This window comes from Parus major, chromosome 1 (genome assembly GCF_001522545.3).
Source record: "Parus major isolate Abel chromosome 1, Parus_major1.1, whole genome shotgun sequence".
Lineage (NCBI taxonomy): Eukaryota > Metazoa > Chordata > Aves > Passeriformes > Paridae > Parus > Parus major.
Genome location: NC_031768.1, coordinates 30,985,208 through 30,998,677, shown reverse-complemented (window position 1 = coordinate 30,998,677; position 13,470 = coordinate 30,985,208). Strand labels below are relative to the sequence as shown.

General features: G+C 42.1%; 1 protein-coding gene across 1 annotated transcript in view; it reads right to left on the bottom strand.

Moving 5' to 3' along the window:
* Positions 1 to 10,262, bottom strand: part of VWA3B (von Willebrand factor A domain containing 3B) — a 56,984-nt gene extending 46,722 nt beyond the window's left edge. The window contains 5 exon segments of the mRNA XM_033513584.1: positions 1,723 to 1,882; positions 4,075 to 4,325; positions 6,638 to 6,732; positions 8,285 to 8,497; positions 10,175 to 10,262. Of these exon segments, the coding sequence (XP_033369475.1) occupies positions 1,723 to 1,882; positions 4,075 to 4,325; positions 6,638 to 6,732; positions 8,285 to 8,497; positions 10,175 to 10,214 (759 nt within the window). The 5' untranslated portion in view covers positions 10,215 to 10,262.
* Between the last annotated feature and the right edge of the window lie 3,208 nt (positions 10,263 to 13,470).

The following is a 13,470-nucleotide window of genomic DNA, read 5'->3' as shown; positions in this document are numbered from 1 at the left end:
AAAGAACAACAACATGAACAGTTCTTCACAGTCTTGATCATGGTGGGAAGGTGTTTTGGATGAGTGATCCACACTTCATGGAGTGGCACCTGCACAGAACTGAAGGCTAGACACTGTGGATGCATTTGTGGTAGGCAGAGCTCAAAGGACTGCAACATTACAGCAGACTGAACTTGAGCTTGGGATTTATAGGTCATAAGGAAAGGAAGTCTGAGGAATCACCACATATGGGAAAAAAGGACCAGCTGAAGGAATGACAAGAAGAGCCATGTCAAGGGCAGGAAAAAAGAACTGTTTTGGAGCAAGTTCTGTGGACAAAGCCAGTTCTTAGGAATGAGTTATTAATGACTGCTCAGTAAGTAGGTAAGTTTTGCCTAGGACTGAATGGGGTATCCCCTTTCTGCACTACAATGAACGTTGCACTACTGTCAGTTACGAATGATAATTACCCTGTTTAGAAGCAACTGAAGTTTGTTTTATTTTGAGTACCTGCCACAACTGACTCCCCTGCCTATTGGCCCACCAATATCTGGAAAAATAATAATAGTTGCCTGACAGATTTTAATTTCTGTTTATTCAAAGACCCACCAGGTCCAAAAATACTTTCTTCATCCAGACAATGCTGAAATCTAAGTACAATATTTTAGTTACTCATCAGGAAATCAGTATTATACTGCAAATTGAAAATACTAATAACATTTATAGAGGGAGAATTTAAAAAAGGATTAATTAAAAAAATCTCACTGGTGAATAATTTGTTCCTTACTCAGTTCCTTTTTAATATTAGTTTCCAAACATCAAGGCTCATCTGGATGAAAATCCAGCAGGTAGGGAACCAGAAGGTAACTCAAGCAAAATTTACCTTCTCCTTCAAACAGCATCTCAGAAAGAGATTTACAAATGAGTTAGGACTGTTTCTGTGAACAGGGATGGATGTTAACAGCACTGAAAATCAATGGCTCTACTCCACAGACAGTAGGCCAAATTTTCAGTAAGTTCAGGTGTTAGAGGACAGAGAGAATACACATTGTAAGGAAATGTCATAAAATATCTCTTTAATAACACAAGTTTTAAGTGCCTGCTCAAATGATGATATCTATGCTTCATTTCTTGTGAGTCTACTTTAATGAACAAAGTAATAGGGTACTTTTAGAAATGAACATCATTTAATTGCAGGAATAACTGTACATGCTTTGTCTCTGTCCTGGAATAAAGTCTAGCTATCACCTGGCTGATAAAAAAAGATTTGTGTAGCCCTATCATAAGCTAATACTTCCATAAATCTCTGTACTCACTATTTTGAATTTTAAATATAACTTTTCATGAGCAAGCTGGATACATAACAAAATAAAAATGGTTTCCCTGCCTTCAATAATGTTAATACTATAAATTTTCTAAAAACTTGAAGCTCTGAAAAACTTATATGGTAAAGAAAGGGGAAGGGAAGATGTTTTCTCTTTCCTTTAATGACTGAATGTTATTTATTCTGGGTAATCTAGGAAAGAAAATAAACAAGTTTCTGCATTCAAAATACAGTACATTTACATAAAAGGACAATAATTCAGCATAGTATGCAGCTACAGTTGAGGGGGAAAAAATCCTTTCCAAATGCTGTCATTAATATTTATCTTTGCAACATTGATCAGGGCAAATCACAGCAGCCAGCCTAGCACTGAATACTCTTGGATTTACTTGGGCTTCTGAAAAGATGTATGAGCTTACCGCTTCATCACCCATGGCTTCCAGCAGAGCTTCAGCAGAGCTGGTATGGCTGACAGCTGTCATATGGTCCAGTTTCCAGAGCCATGTAACTGCAGACTTTACAGTATGCTCAGACACAGGAGTGCATTTCTCTTGCCACTTCATAAGATCCGGAGCAGCCCTGAAAATGAGATTAACTATAAATCAGAAGCAGTGAGAATCATGCTGGCAGAACAAGAGAGTGGAGCTCTCTTGTTCTTTCATATTCTTAAATAAGAATTACAATATACCACAGATACTAAATCTAGACTTGCAATAAAGGAAGTAGAAAAAGAATGAAACCATTAGAAAAACTACTGCAATTTTATAAGGTTTTTTTTTTTTGAGACAACTGTTTCCAAAGTAGGTGAATCAGGAGAGATAAAGCATTTTTAAAAAGAGTTCCTGATTCATAACCCTCCTTATCATAAAAACTCAATCAGGTTTTTAAAATGTGTGCACGAGAAAGAAAAGTGTCTTCCGCAGGTCTCATTCCACAACTTGCTCTACAACCTTCGTGTCAGAGCAGTTTAACTGACACTGTTTTTCGGTAGTACAGCTGTTCTTTAGCTAGCCATCAAAAATAAAATTCATGATGCTAAACTTTTTGGTATTTTAATTGACAAAAGACTGTAGTCCTAATGGAAGAAGTACAAAGCCAATGAGCACTTTTTCCTGTGTACTTGTACATAAAAAGACAGAAAGGAACTATAAAACCAAATGGTTCCAGTATCTGTGAGATTCCATCAAGAACTATTTTGAAGACCTTCCTGCAAATCTAAAAGACAAATGTATTTCCCAAGGTTCTTTTAAAGTAGTAATTTATATGTTATATTGTCTTGTGTTTCCCTCCTGCAAAAACAAACAAATTGATGAACATAATTATTGTTTCAATTTTGATTTGGCTTTGCAGTTCATTTTTAAAGAAAAAGTTCTCTAAATTATCTGCTTTGGAAAATATCTTCTTTGGAAAGTATCTACTTTTGCAACATGTTGCCCTGAGAAGCTGTGGATTCCCCATCCTTGGAAGTGTTCAAGGCCGAGCTGGATGGGGCTTTGAGCAACCTGGTCTAGAGGAAAATGTTCCTACCAATGGCAGGGGGCTTTGAACTAGATGGTCTATAATGTCCCTTCCAACCCAAACCATTCTATGATTTTATTACTCTCCTTTCCAAATCTCAGTAGTATCGCAATCTAGAAAATTAAGATAGGGTACCTGAATCGAATCTGTAAGACAATGCCTGGGTAAAACAACATTAAGAATCACCATGTAATTGCAAGTTAACATTGTGGAACCAGTTTTAAAATTATATGACCTAATTTGTACAGGTTTTTTCCACTCATCTATCTAAACCCAAGCTTATGCATTCAAATTCTAATGCCTGTATGAATTTTGCAGATAGGTAAAATTTGAATAGCTGCTTCTATTCTTCTAACTAAATGCAAATTAAACAGGCGCTTGGAAATCTTCTTTTGTTATGGAAATCTACTATTGTTTCCTAGTGCTGCTGATTTCTGTGACCATGGAAATCTATAGAAATACAAATGGCTATGCCTGTGCCTATGGCACTTGGGGGAGTGCACATTTAACTGCAAGGCAGAAACCTGTAATATCTAAAAGCACTAGAGTGCAAAAAGTGGTCAGATAGAACCTCACTGTTTCACTAATATTGTAACATCTGAAGGGCATTACTGCTGTTGCAAATTCTTCTGATTTTGTAGAAGACGTGATTGGTATTTGGGTTCTGCTACCCTTTATTTGTTCATCAGGGTAACAGTGGCCTTCTGTTAAACAGAAGTGGCAAGTTCAGCACGACTATAGGTGAAAATTGGTGGGACATCTACAGGTATTAGCATGATACCATTCACAACTATTTCCAGTACAGAAAATGCCTTATCCAAACACATATAACATGCAAAGCCCTTTTATTCTCCAGCAATGTGCCAACACGGACTTCTTTGACCAGCCTAGAGAGGTCTAATTGTGGCCTTTCAGTACAAAGGGACTTAGAAGAAAAATGGGGAAAGTCTTTTTAATAGGGCCTGTAGCAATATGACAATGGGTGATGGTTTTAAACTAAAACAACCTATATTCAGACTAGACAAAAGGAAGAACATTTTCACAATGAGGGTGCTTAAACAAATGAGCAGGTTGCCCAGAGAGGTGGGAGATGCCTCATCCTTGGAAACATTCAAGGTCAGACAGGATGTGGCTTTGAGCAACTTGGTGTACTGGAAGGTGTCCCTGGCCATTTGCAGGAGTCATGGACCAGATCACCTTTACAAGTGCCTTCCAACCCAAACCCTTTTATGATTCTGATTCTTTTTGCTTACCGAATGAGATTGAATCTGGAAATTTGTATCACCTGTTCCACAAGTACCATAGAAAGTGCATCCCGACATAGATCAAATTCATTTGGAGCTGCAGTGCCAAAATCCAACACAATGACAATGCACTGTTCTTGAATCACTCCAAATATCTGCCGGCTCTCACTGGTTAACCATTCCATTCGCTGCTTATATAGCTCAATGGCTCCAATTAGGCAATCCACAAAATGAAGAATTAGTTCTTTTTTGGCTGTCAGCTTTATTCAAATAAGAGAGAGAAGGAAATTGAACATCAAAACAAATAATACAAATGCAGCCCCAAGCTTAGCACAGCTGCATAGCTAGTTTGTAAGTGTCAGATATGCCAGCTAAGGTAGCAGTGAAAACAACCCATTTTCCCTCCACTGTTTCAAGAGCAAATACTTGACAAATGCATCTAAGCTATAAAGAAAAGGCACTGCATTTTGTCCTAATTGCTTTCCATAAACTTTTTATGTGAGCATGGGACAGTGCCAGTGGGTTGTCTGACTTGTCTGTCTCAAAACTGGAGCAATTAGAATGAGCTGAACACAGGCTAGGTTGTAGAAAGGGCTGCAGAGCAGATGGGTGAACAAACAAGGACACAGAAACTTTGTACCTCCTCAGACTAGAACTTTGACTGGCTTTTAAAAAAAATTTTTACAGCAATACAAGGCAGCATACGGTTTGGTTCTAGGGCACTTCAATCTCCACCTTGTCTTTAGCATTTGAAAGGAAAACGTAAAATGTTTCTCGTTTGTACTGTTATTTCACTAACAATGCCCAGCATTACAGATTAACTATTTGTGGGTATGTGCTTAAGCAAATTTAGTTCAGATAAGTGCAATCAACATCTAAACTTCCCATATCTTTCCAGTAAAGTAAATTCTAGATCCAGTATTAAAATTAAAACCTGCACATCCTCCCTATGAATAAGTTTAAGAAAAACACATTAACCATGACCTGTGGGTCTAAAAATGCACCACAGATTCCCCCAGTATCTCTGGCCCATGTAAGCTGATTTACTGGTTGCCTTCTACTTCTAACTTCCCTTCCAGTACTAAGTACAAAACCTTGGAAATAAAAATGTTTTTAAGGATTATTTCTCAGGGAGAAGATATCTTGTGTGTCAGTCTGCACACTTCTCCCTCTCATTTGTATTTTTCTGTGTTCTTTAATATCAGTTTGGGCCCTGTAATGTGCCTCCCACATACAGAGTCTCAGGCAGTCTGCCAAAGGAATGTCGGCCTGGGAAGGAGCACTCAGAAATCCAGTTTCCTGGGCTATGACAGTCAGATTCATACAAAGAAGTTTACTGCACTACACCAACCAAACCCCATCTTAAAATAAAGCAGTTTTCTTAGAATACTCCCTCACGTGTAGTAAGCAAGTGCAGATTTCCATTTCCCTGAGGGCCAGGAAACTTCTGACTGTCCAGCCTAATTTTATTCATTCAGTTCATACCTGTTTATTTTTGGACTAGCATGCCTTTTAGCAGAGAAAACTACAGCTTCTCCCTATCCCTGCAATTTGCCTTTTTGGAGCATTCAAGGGCTGTAATACTACCCTTCTTCTGTCTTCTTTCAGGCTTACATTTCAACATCAACCAAGCCTTCTTATAATAAGATCACAGCACTGCAGTTCATCCTACCAGCTCTTCTCAGTACCTGCTCTGGTTTGAATGGCTTCTTCTAAGCCTGTAGTAACTGTATACAATATTGTACTCAATATCCTAAAGGAGATCTGACCAGATTTTATATAGTAGCAAAAATGCCTTTCCTTCTGCTCACAACATGTTCTAAGATTAAAAGACATTTTGTAGGTATTTCACATGGAATAATGGGAATAAAATGAGGGGGAAAGACTTCCTGAAATGGTTCTTTACTCATTTTTAAGCTTTCTGCCATCAGATGTGACTCTAGTCATCAGAAAAAAATTACAAGCCATTTTCCTTTCGTAAAATCCTTTATAAATTAACTCTCTCCCCTCCACACTCACATGCACATCTCTTCAATCAGAATACATCCTCTCAACAATGGGGCTGCCAGCAGCTGTTGCTAAGACATTCCTTAGAACATGAGCCTGGGCAGAGATCCAGCTAGCTGTCTCTGTAGAATAGGCTGAGCCTTTTGTGACCTGCTGGCACTAAGCAAAGCACTGCTTTGCATTGGCAATGACAGCGCATTATGTCTTCTTATTTCAGCGTCCTCATTTGTTTTATTGATTACAATTTTATTTTTTTTTTAACTGGTTCTGAGCATCTTCTCTTTAAGGGTTCCCTCTTTCAAGACAGGGTAGATGTTGCTTAGAAACTGTAATCTTGTCTGGAAAAGATTTACTGCAATGCTGCACCAAGGCAAGAGACTAAGACTTAAAAAGGAAAAAAAGATACCTAGTTTTTCTACCATCGATAGTTATCACTAACAGTTTGACAAAACAGAAGAAAAATTATCAAAAGATAAATTTCTCACAAAGAATATAAGTATTTTATGCCCTAGGAAGGCATTGACTTCTAAGTGCATAGGGAAGTTACCACGACAGCCACACTTACATTATACACGCTGCCATCTTGTGCTGTCTTGTATTGAGGAAACAGACCATCTGCATATCGAGAAGCCACAGGTTTCCCCAAGGTGGTCACATAATCTACAGTAAAATTTACAAAAGATCAAGTTGCTAATCTTTGGGACTACTTCAAAGAGGTATTTTTCAGGCTGATGTGTATATCATCCAAGTGTGAGGCACACGCATCAGTATTGAGCTCTTGACATTAAGAAACTTGAGAGAAATTCTGTTGTTGTTTCATTTTCTGGTTATATCTATGATGGGGCCCTGAGGCCCTCAACCTCTGGCTGCACCTCTTGTTGTCTTTGGCTGCATTCCCTGGATGGACCCTAGGCATGGTTAATTACCTCACCCTGCTGCAGGACTGTATTCTGTTCAGTGAGGGCATTGCCTGGGCTGCAGTCCCTTTTGGCTTCTGGTTCAATTTCCTACCACAGAGCAGCCCTGCTTTTGGTGCTTCCTCCCAGTTTAGTCATAAGTGAGGAAAAAACCAACATCTAATTACTTAAAGGTCAAAAAGCTACATGAGACTTTAATTATTGTGAGGTTTGGGCAACCTCTCAACAGAACTTGCAAATATTTGTCTGTCAAACCAAATACAAAATCTGGTACAGATAATGCTTTCTCTTACACAACTCAATGGGTGCAGAAGTGAGTGCATCTAAGGAAAAGGCCACACTCTGCACTTTCAGTAGCTAGAAATCTTCTCCAGGATCTTCACTGATAGGAAAACATTAGGGGTGGGAATAGTTAACGTCATAAAGCAGCTATCTGTACACCATGCTGCCCTGCCAAGCTAGCACATTCTGCTCCTAACACTGTAACAACTTTAACCCTCCTTAACAGCTTCTTTTTCATCTGCAGCATACAACAGATCAGGAATTGCACTGGTGATCTTTGAATGCCCCATAGACATAAGCCAGCCAAAACCTTAAATTATGCAACCTAGAACTATTGCAATACATTACAATTCCTACTTCTCAAGCAGCAAGCTGTTCAAAGAAAAGAATATATTACCATGCTCTGCAAAGCACCATTATGACTGTGGTTAATAATTATTAGCAAACTCTTCCCCTCCAGCTGTCAGATAACTGCAAAGGAACATTTTTCTATAGTCTGACTTTGCATGAAAAGCAGACTGAATTCTAATTAAATTTAACTTTTTCCTTAAAGCTGGATACCCAGAAATAATATCCCATTCCCAAGCACATATACTAACCCTGATGATCAATAGTAGATCACAGATTATGGCACGGCATACATTATGTTTGCCATCTGAAAGGAGACAGAGATCTTGTCATGTGTTATTTGCAAGAAAAAGATTAACAGTCTCAGCAGCACCAGCTATTTCCAAGCTACAGCTATACTGCAGCCTAGGGTAAAGAAACAGTACAGTTGAGTAAGGAAAGCCATTCTCAGGCCCTAAGTCCTTCTCACATCAAAAGGAGAAGGAGTTTCTCAGTTCTCTGAACTAGCAATGTCAGCAACTGTGGATACAGCTTCCATTTCTTCCATTATCCTAAGAGACAATATGAAAATCTCCACTGTATACACTGGGGTGCAGAATGAGTGTGACTCTCTAGACTATTCAAAGTTGGGGGGTTTATTATCCTATTATTGATTTGTCTTATACCTTTCCTGTGCTGGAATCCAATCTGGGACAAAATCTGGGAGAGGGACAATTTGTTTCTTTTGAGACCATAACGTTGAAGCCATTTAGAAGATGAAACAAGCGACTGTACATCTGTTCTCCACTGACTGACCACCTGTCTCCTTTTCTCCTCTTTTGATTTCTTCTTGTGGGAATCTTCAGGATCTTGTCTGTGCTTTGAATCAAAGGCATCTGCTGCAAAGAGAAAGGAGGGGAACACTACATTTCTAATTTAACCAAACAATTTCAAAACCAAACAAAATTAATTTCTCCTTTCTTTACCTGCATTCCCTCCTTTCTTTACCTGTATTCCATGGTCCTGTATCTATATATAGCTCAACTCTTGTTTTCTTTTTTTTATGCTGAATAATGTCCTTAATCTGGAAAGCTGCTCTCAGTCCTACACATCCACGTGCTGTTACATCCTTTTGTTCATCCATATACATTCACCTTAAATTTATTAAAGAAAATTTCTCTTCTATGCTGAAATTCAAGCCCTGAAATATAAGTCCAGTTTGCCAAATGGCACTTCTTCCAACTCCTAAGACACCTCTCCTAAGTCTTGGAAATCAGAACACGTAATAGGTACTCAAAGATTGTCAGGCTGACACCACATACTCATTAGAAGCATTATGCAATAAACAAGTATTTCCTAAAAACTGTATGTTGAACTCCTACCCTAAGCAATAGCATTGTCCCCAAAAGAATCTGACTTTATTGCAAGGTTGGTGAAATTCCCTCCAGTCACATCACTTGCCTCAAGTTTAAATGATTCTGATGATTCTGTCAGTTTCTGCTCTGCGCTGTAATGGATCATGTGCATGCATAAGAAATCATGGACATGAAGGTCCAGGTTCCTTTTAAGTTCTACAGGACATGGAACACACCTAAGCATGGCAGTATTTTTTGCTAGGCTAGCTCTACTTCCATTTGGCAGCAGCAACAGCTCAGACCCCAGAGTCCTGAGGCAGAAATGGAAGCAATGACAATAATGCCTCTGTTTCTCAGCACAGAGGTTCTAGGAGGACTTTGGTATTTCCTGTTCGTTCCCAAAATACTCTGCATGAGCTAAGCTGGCTCTAGTTGATTAAATACCCGTGCTGTATCTAAGTTTACTTTCTGTGGACTTTGGAAATTTCTGTACATTTTCCCCAGTACCAACATCATCTGGTGTGTTCCAGTCCTCCATTTCCCATATACTGTAAACTGCCCATAAATGTACTGCATGTATCAAACTGGCCCAAAATACAAAGAAAGGTACTTCTGTCTCAAATGCCTCCAAAATAACCTTCAGTCTAGTATGGAATATGATCAGAACTCCCTGCTAAATTTAAGTATTATAACAACCAACCTGATTCCAAAGGTTCATTAGACAGTTCTGCAGTTAACACTACAAAAAGGAAATGAGACATCTTCAGAAATCATCTTTCAGTGACAGAGGGTTTCTATACAGTGTAGTATACAGTATCTCATGTAGACTGGCATGAGTTCTTTCACAGTCATCAGTCCTACAAACAGGACACTGGGCTGGCATGCCTGTAGAGATTGGCATTTTACCAGCCCTCCTTTGCTCTGAGTTGAAGCAGCAGTGCCAGATGTTAACTCCAGAGAGAGGCAGGTGAAGGTTTGCAGCTGCTCGATCTTTGAATACAGCCAGGCATTGTTTATAGTCACTTGAACAGTCATTCCCAGTTTTCTTCTCCAAAAATACATAAAGGCCAGCTCGGCACCCAATACACAGCCCAGGTGAGAGTGGCACAGCTTCAAAATGGATTGTACACATCCAGCATGCACACAACAGTGCTCCAAAGGAAAATGGAAGTTATCTAGGAAAACATGGAACCTATGCAAAAATAGTGATGAAATACTCACAATCACTCCAGGCAATTCTCTTAGATGGATTAGCAGTCATGATAGATCTCTTGACTGGCAGCTCCTCTTTCCTTTATTCTGAAACCCTGAGGAATCATGGTTTAAAAAAAAATAAAATATTGTCATGCACAGGTCAATATGAACTGCAGACCAGCTCTACATTCCCAGCCAATAATAAACTGCAGAAGGATGAGATCAGGATTTTACACAAACAGTAAACAAAAAGTAAAAATGATAGCAACTCCCCAACTCAAGAAAGGCTGAAGTTGGATTTGACAGGGATCCACAAGCTCCAAAGTGGAAAATCAGGAAATCGGTAATATTGTTTCCCTTCCTTCACCCTAAATTATCATTAAAAAGAGCCAGTATGCTAGAAAAATGAGTGTGGTGCTTTTGCATGCTGTCTGCCAGCTGTATTATATTCTATTATTGCTTTGCGGTATATCTTACCTTTGCTATAATCCGATTTATGACTAAACCTGTGAGTATCTGAGATGCAATTTTGTGAAAAGATTCATAACTTTGCCTATAAGACTACAAGATGAGTCACAAAGAAAATTAATTATGTGTGTGAATGTGGTATAAGGCCGCAGTGTGAATAAGACACAGCAGATGAAGAGAAGACAAAACACCAGACAAAGCAAGGTACCATACAGTGGCTGAGTGTATTGCTTTGAGACATCAATGCTTTGTTTTTTCCTTAAATAAGTAAGATGAATGAATGAGGGATATTTATGAATCACTAGCAGGACAGCTGTTAGCTGTTGTCATCAAGCAGCTTTTCCCACGGTAAAAGCAAAAACAGGATAAAATATTTAACCCAAAGACTTAGCTTTCTACCTCTTTCTTCATTGCAGAATGGAACATGCTATTTATTCCTCTTGTATGGGTTTTAAAACCCATATGGAAACATATAAACCATTCCAGTCTTTGTCCTGCTCACGAAGGAAGGGATGAACAGTGTGAAGGGCAGGGAGGACTTAAAAAAAGCAGGACTCTGTTCTGCACCCTAGCACCCCAGGTGTTGTGCAGCACAACCCCTGACTAGCCTTGGGCATCAGGGAATTAAAGGGTAGCCCTTGCCACAGGGGAGCTGTGGCAGACAATGCCTATAGTAAAAGGCTACAGCAAGCCACAAGGCTTGTTCCATTTTTCTCTCAGAACACAGAAAAAGTAGGAGACTACTCTCACAGCAATAGCTAAGACAGATTTCAGGCAGCAGCATGCATCAGAGAATAAATCCCAGGTGTTGTCTCATTTTCCAGATGCCCAGAGGTATGGCAACAGATTTTCCCTTGCCTTAGCCTCCAGCACCACCCCAAGTTGCTTGAACAACTGGACATGAAATGCAAGCTCTGTATGGAAAGGAGCATTCGAAAGCAGGTGAAGCAACTTCCAATGGAAACACTGAGTTTTTACCTCAAGTCTTAGAAATAGTGAGCTCAAAACCAATGTTAGCTGGGATAACCTTCAGCCCAAGATCTGAATCCAAACAGGTTATTTTCAAAAGGTGAACCAGAGTTCATCTGGGCACCTCTACCATTTCCACTCTGTCAAGCACAAACAAAATGCTGAAGCTGTAACTCACCACTGGCTACAAGCATGTAACATGTGCAGGTGGCAATGTTTGCTGAGGCCATTCCACTGGGCTGCTCCTGACAGGCAGGAATGCCTTGGGAAATTGGCTCCTTACTGTCCAAGAAGCTGCCCCACTGTTGCAGCCAGCAACTTCAGGATCTTGTCCAGGGAAGCAGCCGGATTTTGGGGACCAGCATCAAACACCAACGAGACGGGCTCTCGTTCATGAAACCATTTATTCAGCATAGGAACAAAGTCAGGTCCAGAACAGAGAGCCCCGGACAGAGGCACAGCAGGGGTTTTTGAGGGACAGAACCCCCGAGGGTCCCCACCCCCGAGGGTGGAGTTTAGGGTCAGGAACCATCAGAAACACAGCAAGGGAGAACCCCCAGGGACTGAAACCCAATCAGAGCACCTGGGCCGCCCTTCACAAGGGGTTTGGGGTGGGACAATGTAACTCTTTGTCTCCCCTGAGGCCGCTGCCACACCCCACACCACCTTAAGCGCTGAACCCCAGATAAAGGGAGTGCAGAGAGCTGAAGCTGGTGTCTGCCCACTGCAGAAATGGAATCATGGAATAACAGAATGAGTCAGGTCAAAAAAGACCACAGTGGCTCATCTGGTCCAATCTCCACTCAAGTAGTGTTACCCTAGAGCACATAGCGCAGGATTGTGTCCAGGATTTTCTTGAAGATCTCCAGTGAGGAATACTCCACAACCTCTCTGGACAATCTGTTCCAGTGCTCGGCCACCCCCACAGTAAAGAAGTTCTTCCTCATATTCAGGTGGAACTTCCCGGGCATCAGTTTCTGCCCTTGCCTTCTGTCCTAGTGATTGGTATTACCGAGAAGAGCCTAGCCCCCTCCTCTTGGCTCACATCCCCCCCGCCCGCCCCCCTTTAGATATTTATACACTGATGGGGTCCCTTCTCAAGAGGGCACAGTTGTCATAGCAAAACCACAGCGGGGCCCGAGGAAGAGGGGAAGAGCGGGACAAGGGCCAGAGAGAGAGCCCCGGCCATCTCGCTCACCGGCGCTGCGCCCTCGCAGCGGCCACCTGAGGCAACCGCCCGCGTCCCTGTACACACCGCATGGCAACGGGCGGGGGAGGGAAGCCGGGCCCACCGGGGTGAATGACCACGGCTCGGCGGCACAGCCCTGCGCCAGCGCCGGGGCCCGGCTGCCGCTGCCCCGCTGGCAGGGCCGGGGCCGCCGCCAGCGCCGCCTCCTCGCCTCCCCCAGCACGGCGGCGGCCGCCGGGCCGCCCTCACCTGCCTCCAGCCGCGGCCTCACCGCCGCCTGCCCGGCCGCCCTCGGTACCGCTGTGAGCCTGGAGACCGCCCGGTTGCTACGGCACGGCCCGGCCTCACCCCGCGCCCCAACCACCGAGCGGCAGGAGGGACGGCTCGAGGGCTGGGCTGCCCGGAGGCCGGCGGGACGGGCACGGGCACGGACACCGGCGGCTCCGAGGCAGCTGGACCTGATCCTGCCGCTACCCCTGCCGCTGTCTTTGCCCCTGCTACTGCCCCTGCCACCGCCCTCACCCTGCCCCTTCCCCGGCCACTGCTGCCGCGGGGAGACTGATGCGGAATATAGCCATCCTCAACAGGCGCCTGCACAACGCCGTGCATTCATTCCTTGGGGAGCCAGAAATACACAGGCCAACTTGGAGAGTTACAGAAATCTATATTTAGAGGATTCGAGCCTTCTAGTCTCGTT